Genomic DNA, 10396 nt, shown 5'->3' on the forward strand with positions numbered 1-10396 from the left:
TCAGCATTAAGCCCTATATCTGACTCTGGGATTTTATTATTAAGACCAACTAGGGGTGGGAGGAGACTGTGAACTAGGAAGCCTATCAGTGAGGCTGATGCAGCTGCTCCTCAGCTGTTACATAGGAAAGCATATCCAAACGGAGGGAAAGGTATGAGGGGCCCAGACTTTGATTTTGCATTTGACGGGAAACAACACAGCTGTAATGGTGGCAAATGGCAGTCATCACTGGGGACTAGATCACCACTCTAGCAGAGTGACTGTGGATGCTGCTTCTTTGGAATTCTGTCTCTAGCCTCTCTCACCTCCTTATACCGGGCTCCCATCCCTGGAAATCTCCCCAGTGCCCCAAGCGGCATCTGTTCCATTGCATCTCCCCTCCCTTGCCACCACCTGCCCCAGGCTACCCATATGATGGAGTCTAGATGATTCCGAGGCTGCCAGAGTTCTCACTGACTGGCCCAGTTCAATCAGTTTTCCTATCCTGTGCTTGCCTCTTTGTTCTTTCTCCCCACAGGACCTGGATGCCCCTCCACACAGGTGGCCACACTATCTGTGAACAGGTGGGTTACCTGCCACTTAGGAAGTGTCTCCAAACATTATTTCCTCGGGGGGGTCTTATCGTGTAGCTTTGGCTGTCCTGGAACTCCCTATGTAGAGCTGGCTGGCCTCAAACACATAGAGGCCCAATTGCTTCTGTCTTACAGGTACTGGGATTCAAGGTGTGACCACCAAGCCTGGCTCCCATATTTTTAAGCAAATAAAAGATGAATAAACTTCAGTAGTCAAGTAAAATAGAATTTTCCCCAACCCATTTATTCACTATGAAAAATTGAGCATCCCTTTGATAAAGTAAATTTTTCTTTGGCCCATTCACCCTCCTCACCCCCCAGAGTGTACATTTAAGTGCTCAGAGAGCCAGGGAGAGCTGGCCTTCATCCTTGCGGATCTTCTCATGGGTAGCTCTTGGGAGATTCTGGGCTCTCTTTAATCTGCTTTTTCTTCAGCTTTGATTTTTGAGAAAGACTCCTTAAAGAATCTGAAAGAACAGAAGTCATAGAGGGTTCCAGTGATACAACAACTAGGAAGAAATCCCAGTAATATATGCAGAGGTGTGAAGAATCGAGCAAGAGGCCAGGCAGTGGTGGCACACGCCTTAGTCCCAGCACTCGGGAGGTAGAGGCAGGCGGATCTTTGTGAATGCTGGGATTAAAGGCGTGTGCCGCCACCACCACCTGGCTTTGTTTTAAATTCTTAAAATTACATTTATTTATGGGGGGGAGATGCATGGTCCAAAGTACATGTGTGTGAGGTCATAGGACGGTTTGTGGGAATCGGTTCTCTCCTTCTATTCTGTGGATCCCAGGAATAAAAGTCAGTCAACCAGGCTTAGTGGCAAGTGTCATCTCTTAAACCCATAACCCCATGTAGAGAACAAGACATTTTGGTCACCACCGAGGCCAAGCGACTGAGAAGGCCATTCCCGTGCCATCTAGCTCACTGTAGGATGAGTCGCCCCCATTGTCCCTCTATTCCACGCCATCAGAGTGGGCATCCTGCCAGTGCTACCCCACACCTGAGGGTCCACGCTCTCAGCACTTAGAACTGTTTCCACCCTGCTTCTAGTCAGACAAGAAGGGGCCGTTACACAACGTTAACTAAAACGTGACCTCTGCAGTGGGTGTTACACAGAACACCGAAGGGACCACACTAAATGCCAAGAGTACTGGCCTCTGGGTATCGGGCAATTTTCTTTGTTTTCTATTCCCCGCATTTATCTGCATACATTAAAGATTCTATAATGAGTGTTTCTGGGAAGGAGCTAAAAATAGAAAGGAGACCGAAGAAGGGGGAAGAAAGGACAGAAGGAAGAGAGGGTAGAAAGGATGGAAGAGGGCGTGTCAGGCCCAGGGACGAGGCTCCAGCCTGTTGCCGAGAAATCCCCAAACTTCTCCCAGCCCCCTACCCAGGTACCTCCCCTGACACCTCCCCGGATACCCAGGGCCTCACCTCCTCTCAAGTAGTTTGAGGATCTTGGCTCCACCAGCAGGCCAGACTCTCGACCAGGGGCCTGCATCTTGGACAACCTCTCCTTCATGCCGCTGATGTTTCCATGCAAGCCCCAGGCGCTGCAGAGCCTGGGAAGACTATCCTCCTGGCTGGCCAGCAAGGATCTCTTGGGTGCATCCAAGGGACAGAACGCGACCTGAAATTGGGTCACTTGTTGAGGAGAGGCTGGAGAAGACAGTGGCCTAAATTCTACAGTACCGGCCTTACCCAGCCCCTCCCCCAGCTGCTGAGAAACCATGGGATCTCACATCTGCCTAGTCAAAAGGATGAGGTGAGAGTCACAGAAAAACTGGAAACCCAGGGTTGGCTAGGCAGACAACTGTGTCCCCTAGGTAAGTTTATCCATCCTGAGACGTCCAAGCGCAATCCTCCTGTCTCAGCTACAGAAGGCTCTGATTATGCCTGCACTATTACACCCAGGTATTTCCTTTCATTCATTTACAGCGGTGCCAGGGATGGAAACCAGGGCCTCACGCATGCCAAGCAAGTGTCCTGCCCTCAGACCCCAGCCAGGTTACCTTTCATTTTAAAGTTAAACCTTCTAAGTCTTTGTGACTGATGGTGTCTTGTTTGCTTGTTTGTAATGAAACAGAGGAATGGTGTTGTTTTCTTTTTAAAATCTTAACTTTAAAAAATAATTTAAATTGAAAGCCTGAAGTTATATTTGGTAGTTTTTCCCAGCCAGTGAAATCCAGAAATCCAGGAGTCACTATAATGGCAACGTCTTCTAGTTAGGAAAGGAAGTACTAGAGTCGGACACCTAGTCAGAAGCTGATAGCACCAGCTGGCTGGATCCTGAGGCAGGAGGATCACTCAACCCAGGAGTCAGAGTCAATCTGGGCAATACAACAGGCCCCCTGCCTCTTCTCTTCAAGAAAAGACAAGACAGGGCTATGTAGATAAATCTGTAGTAGAAGCCTGGTGGTGTCGCGCCTTTAACCCCAACACTCAGGAGGCAGAGGCAGGAGGATCTCTGAGTTTGAGGCCAGCCTGGTCTACAAAGCAAATTCTAGGACAGTAAGAACTATAACACAGACAAACCCTGTCTCTAAAAAACACACAAACAGGCCTGGAGGGATGGCTCAGCCGTTAAAGGCTAGGCTCACAACCAAAAATATAAGAGTTCAGTTCCCAGCACCCATGGCTGTCCCTCCAGGTACTAAAAAGAAAACAAACAAACAAATCTGCAATAGAGCATTTACCTATTTGTGTGAGGCCCTGAATTCAACCCCAGCATTGCAAAACCAAAATACATAGAAGGAAAAGAAAAAGAACTGACAAAATGTTAGTTCATTCGTGTTGGAGGGCAGCCGCTGAGATGCCGAGAAGGGAGGGACGCCCAGAGCAGGTTAAGGCAGGCATTCATAAAGGCAGACGGAGACTGCATTCTGGCTGTCTTCACCCTTGTGCGTCCTGGCACAGTTAGCTCACCTCCCTGCGTTTGGATGCCTCATTTACAAATCGTGGGTAATAGTTCTAATTGCTACTCAGAGTTACTTGTGAAGATCACAGGAAGGAACAGAAAGCGCTTGGCACAAAAGGCAACGTTCACTGCTGTTCCTTAGGACTGTTCTTTTGAACCAGAGGCTCTTAAATGTGCTCAGAAGCCTTGAGAGAATCCTGAGAAGGTGAGATCTGTTTAACATGCGAAAGACAGACCAATGGGTTCTAATGGAAAATAGTAAGGAGAGTCCACCAAGCGATTCCTGAGGAGTGCACTACATGACTGCAGTTCTGGGATGGTGAAGCTCTGAGTGCAGTCGGTCAGCAGTGGTGGTGCACGCCATTAATCCCAGCACTCCAGAGGCAGAGGCAGGCGGATCTCTGGGTTCAAGGCCAGCCTGAAGTTTCCAGGACAGTCAGGGCTACACAGAGAGACGCTGTCTCGGACGTACAAAACAAAACTGTCAGTGCAGTGAGAAGAGCAGTGTGTTGTGAGCTCCCAGGAAGGAGGGAGAGGATGGGTGGTGGATCACAGAAGCGGGTGTGTGTGTGTGTGTGTGTGTGTGTGTGTGTGTGTGTGTGTGACGGGGGCAGTGACCTATCCTGAGAGACGGTGTAAGGCTGGGGACGTTCATCATACACTTACCAAGACTTCTAGTGGATGTAGTGATGCATGCCTGTAATCCCACCACTTGAGAGGTTGAGGCAAGGGGACTGAACTAACTGAGACTCAGTAGCATGACCCAGTTTAAAAGAAAAATCAGGGGAAGGAGTTCACAAGGCTCCAGATCTATAGACTGACAATGGATACCCAGAGAAGGAGGGGCACTTTTTTCCACCCGTGTGTCACAGTTAAATTGCCCATGCTCTGCAAATAATCCCCATGTTGCTATAAGCAACTCTAATTAAATTTATTGGGTCATATACCAAAAACAATCAGTAAGAGTGTGTGTGAGGGGTAAGAGAAGTATATGGAAAATGAATATGATTAAAATACATTTTATACATGTATGAAAATTTAAAAACTCGTTTGTATATTAATATGTTAATTTAAAAAGTTTTAGAAATAAATTAGAAACAATAGAATATATGCAAGCACAAACCTAACTCCTGGTGTAAACCATGGGTCTTCTCTAGTAAGTGTTGTCTTATTAGTCTTGACAAATGCACCTAAAGGCGCTTTCTATAGCTGTGGGAAGCATGGAAGTGTGGGTGGAGCAGCTAGACCCAAATTTTCCACTGATAGTCCTTTAAAGTGGTTTTAAACATATTATTATTATTATTACTTTTTGAGACAAGGTCTATGTAGTCTTGGCTGGCCTGGACCGCACCGTGTAGACCAGAGTGTCCTTGAACTCACAGATCACAGAGATCTACCGGCTCCTGCTTCCCAGTGCTGAAACTAAAGGCTTGGACCATTATACCTGGATAAAAGTCTTTTCATTTTGTAGCTGATCATAGTGGCACACTCTGAATCCCAGCACTTAGGAGGCTAAAGCAGGCAGACTGTAATCTGGGAGCAGCCTAGGCTACATAGTGAATGAGCTCAAGTGAAAACTTGTTTCAAAACAAAGTCTGTGGATTTTTGTTTTGTTTTTTGTTTTTCAAGACAAAGGTTTCTCTGTGTAGCTGTCCTGGAACTTGCTCTGTAGGACCAGGCTGGCCTCAAACTCACAGAGATCTGCCTGCCCCTGCCTCCAGAGTGCTGGGACTAAAGGTATGCGCCACCACCACCCCATGGCTGCCTATTAAACTTTTAAAAGTTTGCCGATATGTTCAGACGCCACACAATTGAGAAACTACTACTTGCTTCATTTTTTGTTTGACAACAAGAAAAATATCTGCTCTTTCCTAAATCTCTGTTTGTGTGAGGCCACACTTCCACGAGCTCAGCCGACGATGTATCATGAGACCGCGAATGAGACCTGATCCTCAGCCTCTTCCCTCGAGCCAGACGCTAAAGACAGCTGGAAAGATCAAACCCCACCACTCTTCTGAATTGCTTTGAAAGCAAAGTTACTTTCTGATAAGTATTTTCATAGAATATTTATGTATATTTCCTGTTTTAATTTTCAAATAGTAAATATACACTTTAAAATTTATCTATGAGCTCAAATAGGGTAAGTATGAACAGCTATAGCCACATAAGCACATCTTTGGAGTGATCACTGATCTCAAGAAATAAACGGCCTGGGGCTGGAGAGATGGCTCAGTGGTTAAGAGCATTGCCTGCTCTTCCAAAGGTCCTGAGTTCAATTCCCAGCAACCACATGGTGGCTCACAACCATCTGTAATGAGGTCTGGTGCCCTCTTCTGGCTTGCAGGAGTACACACAGACAGACTATGTATACATAATAAATAAATAAATTAAAAAAAAAAAGAAATAAACGTCCTGAGATCAGGGCAGCTGAGAGTCACTGTGTGAGGATAGAGCTAAGCCAAGTTCTGTTTTCAGGCCCTGGAGATGTCCCCAGGCTGGCCTCAACTGTTCTCTAAAGCCATGGTCCTAGTATGGAGGAGGAATAAATGTCTTGACTTGGTGGCCCTGGTCAGCTCCCCCAGGGCCCAGTGTAGAGGAAGGTATGCCTGGTGGTGCTTCCTCAGCAGTGAGCGCTGGGAAGGACAAGAAGGGACAGCTATCAGAGGGCCACTCGGTCCAATCTAAGAACACATCGACCAATCTCCTGCAGGACCTCAGAGGAGCTATCTGGAAAGCCTCACCAGGAACTTGGCTGTCTGGTTGGTTTTGGTGTATTTATAAAGCCGGCGAAGCTGCTTGGATTCCAGTTCTGAGAAGAGGGAGACAAACCGCCAGAGCATCCTGCAGAGAGAAACCAGGCTGAGGGCGGCTGCAGGAGCCCACTCTCCCTGTGCACCGAGGGTGCCTGCCGGAGCCCATTCTCCCTCACACTGAGAACGGCTGCCAAAGCCCACTCTCCCTCTCGCTGAGAGCAGCTGCCAGAGCCCACTCTCCCTCGCACTATCTTGTGACCAGGAGAACCCAGGAGAAATGGGCTGCAAGTTGTTTCCTCCTGTTCAGGTTAGGGGATGGAGGTGGAGACCAGGACAGAAATGCCACCGGCTGGTAACAAGCACCAGCACATAGCAGCTCAAGGATTCTTCTCAGGAGAGGCTTTAAAATGTGTGTGTGTGTGTGTGTGTGTGTGTGTGTGTGCGTGCGCGCGCGCGTGTGTGTGTGTGCGTGCATGTGTGTGTGTGTGTGTGTGTTTGCTATAGTGCATGTGTGGAGGTCTGGGGACAAGCAATAGGAGTGGATCTCTCCTTCCACCTCACGGGTCTGAGAGATGGAACGCAGGTCATCGGGCTTAGTAACAAATGCCATACTGAGTATCTGGAGGTTCTTGGCCAAGGCTTGTGCCTACCATGTGCACAGCTAAGGAACAGTCAGTGCTGCCCTGAAGGCTAGAGGGACCTGTTCTTTAACATCGCTGTCCCCCAGGATCTTAACCCTCTCCTTGACTGGAGGATCTTGACCATAGCGTCATGGTGACTGGAAGTGGGATAAGGCAAGGAGGCTGCCTACTTTTTCCAGTGCTTGGTCTCCCAGGCTCGGCAGTAATGTTGCAGGAAGGTGTTGATGTGGTCCCCGAGGGCCTCAAGGCTCTGCTTTGTGTATTTTATCCGCTTCTTCTGGGAAAGGTCCTTGGGCAGGTTCAACTTTCGCAGGAACTTCTTCAGTGGTCTCAGGTATTCTTTACACTGAGGAGGTCACAGGTAAGGGAGGGGGGGCTGAGAGGTGGGGAGAAAGGTCTGGCGGATGGGCCGGACTGCAGTCTGTCGTGGCTCTGGGTGGTGGCAAGGCTCCACGGACTCTCCCACCCCAGCTCCATCCTGAGCGTGACAGGTCAGGTGATGGACTTGGGACGGAAGCCTCCTGATTCCTCCCAGGCTAGTGGTGGGGACAGGGTTCCAGGATAGCCCCTTACAATTTTGAAGGTATCCTGTTTCAGGCCCTTGGCATGACGGACCAGAGCACCTCTGGCAGGGACGGTGCTGGATCTCCTCTCCACGCAGGGAATGCTCCCCACCTGAAAGGAGGTGGCACAGTCGGTGAGGGGCTTGGGCCTCTGCAGTGCCGAGCAGATATTGGCAAATATCTTTGACAGCCAAACCCTTCTCCATTCTCCTTATGATCTCCCTCTTTTTTTTTTTATTTTTTATTTTTGAGACAGGGTTTCTCCGTAGGTTTTTTTGGTGCCTGTTCTGGAACTAGCTCTTCTAGACCAGGCTGGCCTTGAACTCCCAGAGATCTGCCTGCCTCTGCCTCCCGAGTGCTGGGATTAAAGGCACTCACCACCCGTGTCAGTTTGCGCTTCCCATTTCCACAGCCTCTCAGGACAGTCAGATCACCTGCTGTCTGTGGGAAGAGCCACACTCAGAGCACGTTGAAGGGAAGCTAGGGGGAAGGTAAAGAAGGGACAGGACAGGTTCCTCCCAACTGTAGAGTGGGAACTTGGCCACCTCATAAACACAGCCCCATAACTGTACACAGACCATCACACATATGTGTGCTCACATAGGCATGGGTGAGCCTTTCTAAGGAACAGAAAAAAGGCACATACCATCATCTTGCCAGAAAACACATCTTTGATAAACGTGTTTACAGCTTATCCCTCACTCCGTGGTTCTGGGAAATCTAAGCCAGAACTAGGGCAAGCTACTGAGCTAAGCTCTAGCCCAACTGTTTGGAGGAATTAGTTCTCTTGTTTTTTGGGGGCTCTTGCTAACTCACATAAAGCACCATTTTTTTTTTTCATCTTGTCTTCTTTGAATTTTATGTTCATGGTTCCTAAAACCAACCCCTTCCCTGGCTCCCTCGCACCAGAGTCTCGCTTCACCTCCTCTTGTGGCTTATCTCCGTCACTCGCTTGCCCATCTGGGGCTTCCATCTCAACAGCTGGGCTGGCAGGCTCCAGGACCGCACTCCTAGGTCCCCCACAGGCTTCTAACTTACTGCTGCTGGGACCTGACTGCCCGGGTAGCGGGCAGGTTGGCTCCAGAACTCGGAGCAAAACCATGGCAACTGCCAACACAGAGCTCAGGCCTCTCTCTATCCTGTCCACTCATGCCTCGGGGTGGCCACCAACCATCTCCTCCAACTGGGAACTGAGCTCAGTAAGCGAGTAAGCAAGCTGGGTGTGCTGGGTACCCAGCCCCGCTCCACATCCAACACTTTGTTTTCGTCAGTGCTCACAGCTGACCAGGACCGGATGCCACACCTCCAGTCAGACACTACTTATTGATCTTAAACCCTGGTAAGGTTTTTGTAGTAATTTTCCTGGATGGAAACCACTCTTGCCTCTGTAGTTCCACGGGGAGCTTCTTGAGAGAGTGCGTGTGTTGGCCGAGGTAGGGTGGGGTGGGGGTTGTAACAGTCTTTTTCAGAACAAAGAGAGGACGGAATACAATAAATCTCTACTGAATTACACCGCTAGCCCCTGTAACCACCAAGTTAATAAACTGGTGGTGCCGAGGGATGATTGGATTGCTTTAAGGGTATTTACAAAATTACAGCCAACGTGTATTTCATTAATCTTCACCAAAACCTTCCTGGGGCGAGGGGCAGTACCAACCGTGTTTCCTAACGAGCCTGGGTAGCCGAGGTCCTATCACTTGCCTTAAGACAGTGGCCACTGAAAAAGGTGCAAGGCTTTTGATCGGATTCCTGAGCTGCAGGGATGGGCCTGGTTGGTAGGCGCTCAGCCGCTCCAGGCTCCGCCGGGACCTCTTCGTCCCTTCCTGGGCACCAGCGCCCCCTTGCGTCCTCCGGCAGCTAGTGTAGCTTGCTGCCTGGTGCAAAGACCGTTGCTGCCGCAGTTTCCTCACTTAAGCCACATCTTCCCTGGAACGCTGGATTCATTCTATCGCCAGGACCTCTTGGGTGTGTCTTCAGCGACTGGAGAGCACTTTCTCCCCACCCAGTCCGATCACGTTCTCCCTCTTCCTTGTTGGCCACTGGGTCAACTTGTTGGCTGCTGTCGGCCAATAGAGTCTTCCCTCGGTCCATCTAGCCTTACACGACAGGGCATAGTAGATCTTGACAGCTTCAAGCTGGAGGCTGGGAGGCCCTGAGGTTTGGCGAAGTTCCTTTTCTGTCCAGGAACCCTTAACTATTCCCCGATACTATTCCCTGTACCATTGTGTTTAGCAAAGAGGGGAGGGGACGGGGACAATCGAAGTCCCTATTTCTCTGCCTTCGCTTTGAAATTCTGTTTCCTGAGGGTTATTTTGCAGATAAGGACAATTATGTTAGTTAGAGGAAGGCAAAAGAAGGCCTCCTAGACACTCTATAGGGAGTAGGAATTGTTAATGTGTCCGAAGACGTAAAACATGCATTATCTCTGTCCATTCTAGGGACAGTCCTAAGGAGGGATTTGACAACAGGGACCTTCTGGAAGCCATTCTGGAAACACCATCAATAGGATAAATAGGATAAATAAAATAGGATAAATAAAACATCTGTCACACATGTCCAAGTGTCCTTCTACACCCAGCTATACCTGCTGGGATGTGAGGTGGGAAGGGATTCAGCATGAGAGGCACAACCCCGTCTTTGGCTGTACGCTGAAAAGAGTGTGGCATGCATACTTCAAAATACCAAAGGGGATTTCTTCCCAGCCTGCTTAGTTTTTGTACTCGTGAGCTGGGCAGGGCAGTGACCTTGTAATACCAGTGTCCGGGAAGACTGGAGCCTAGGACTGTTGTTAGTTCAAGGCCTATGGAAACCTGCCTATGTAAAACCAACACACATGCATGAAAAGGATCTGAATGGGGCCACCAAAAAGTGGGGGAACAACACCCAAACTAGATATCTTCAAAAAAAAAAACAGTGGTGGCACATGCCTTTAAGCCCCGCACTTGG

General features: G+C 49.0%; 1 protein-coding gene across 1 annotated transcript; it reads right to left on the reverse strand.

Moving 5' to 3' along the window:
- Positions 1-953: 953 nt before the first annotated feature.
- Chct1 (CHD1 helical C-terminal domain containing 1) lies at positions 954-8423 on the reverse strand. Its single transcript, XM_050119510.1, has 6 exons — positions 8373-8423; positions 7461-7562; positions 7058-7233; positions 6235-6334; positions 2011-2206; positions 954-1039 (listed from the first exon to the last, which is right to left on the reverse strand). The coding sequence occupies exons 1-6, from the start codon at positions 8421-8423 to the stop codon at positions 954-956; spliced, it is 711 nt and encodes a 236-aa protein (XP_049975467.1).
- Positions 8424-10396: the final 1973 nt, after the last annotated feature.

The sequence above is a fragment of the Alexandromys fortis genome, unplaced genomic scaffold (genome assembly GCF_014885135.2).
Source record: "Alexandromys fortis isolate MF-2015 unplaced genomic scaffold, M_Fortis_MF-2015_v1.1 scaffold_173, whole genome shotgun sequence".
NCBI lineage: Eukaryota > Metazoa > Chordata > Mammalia > Rodentia > Cricetidae > Alexandromys > Alexandromys fortis.

What these genes read in the sequence shown, in the direction of transcription:
- Chct1 (XM_050119510.1), bottom strand. Translation starts at nt 8,423, where the DNA reads ATGGAAGCCCCAGATGGGCAAGCGAGTGACGGAGATAAGCCACAAGAG. An exon ending in GAGATAAGCCACAAGAGGAG is followed by an intron (nt 7,563 to 8,372) that starts GTGAAGCGAGAC and finishes ACCTCCTTTCAG; the next exon opens with GTGGGGAGCATTCCCTGCGT. An exon ending in GAGACCAAGCACTGGAAAAA is followed by an intron (nt 6,335 to 7,057) that starts GTAGGCAGCCTC and finishes TTCTCTCTGCAG; the next exon opens with GATGCTCTGGCGGTTTGTCT.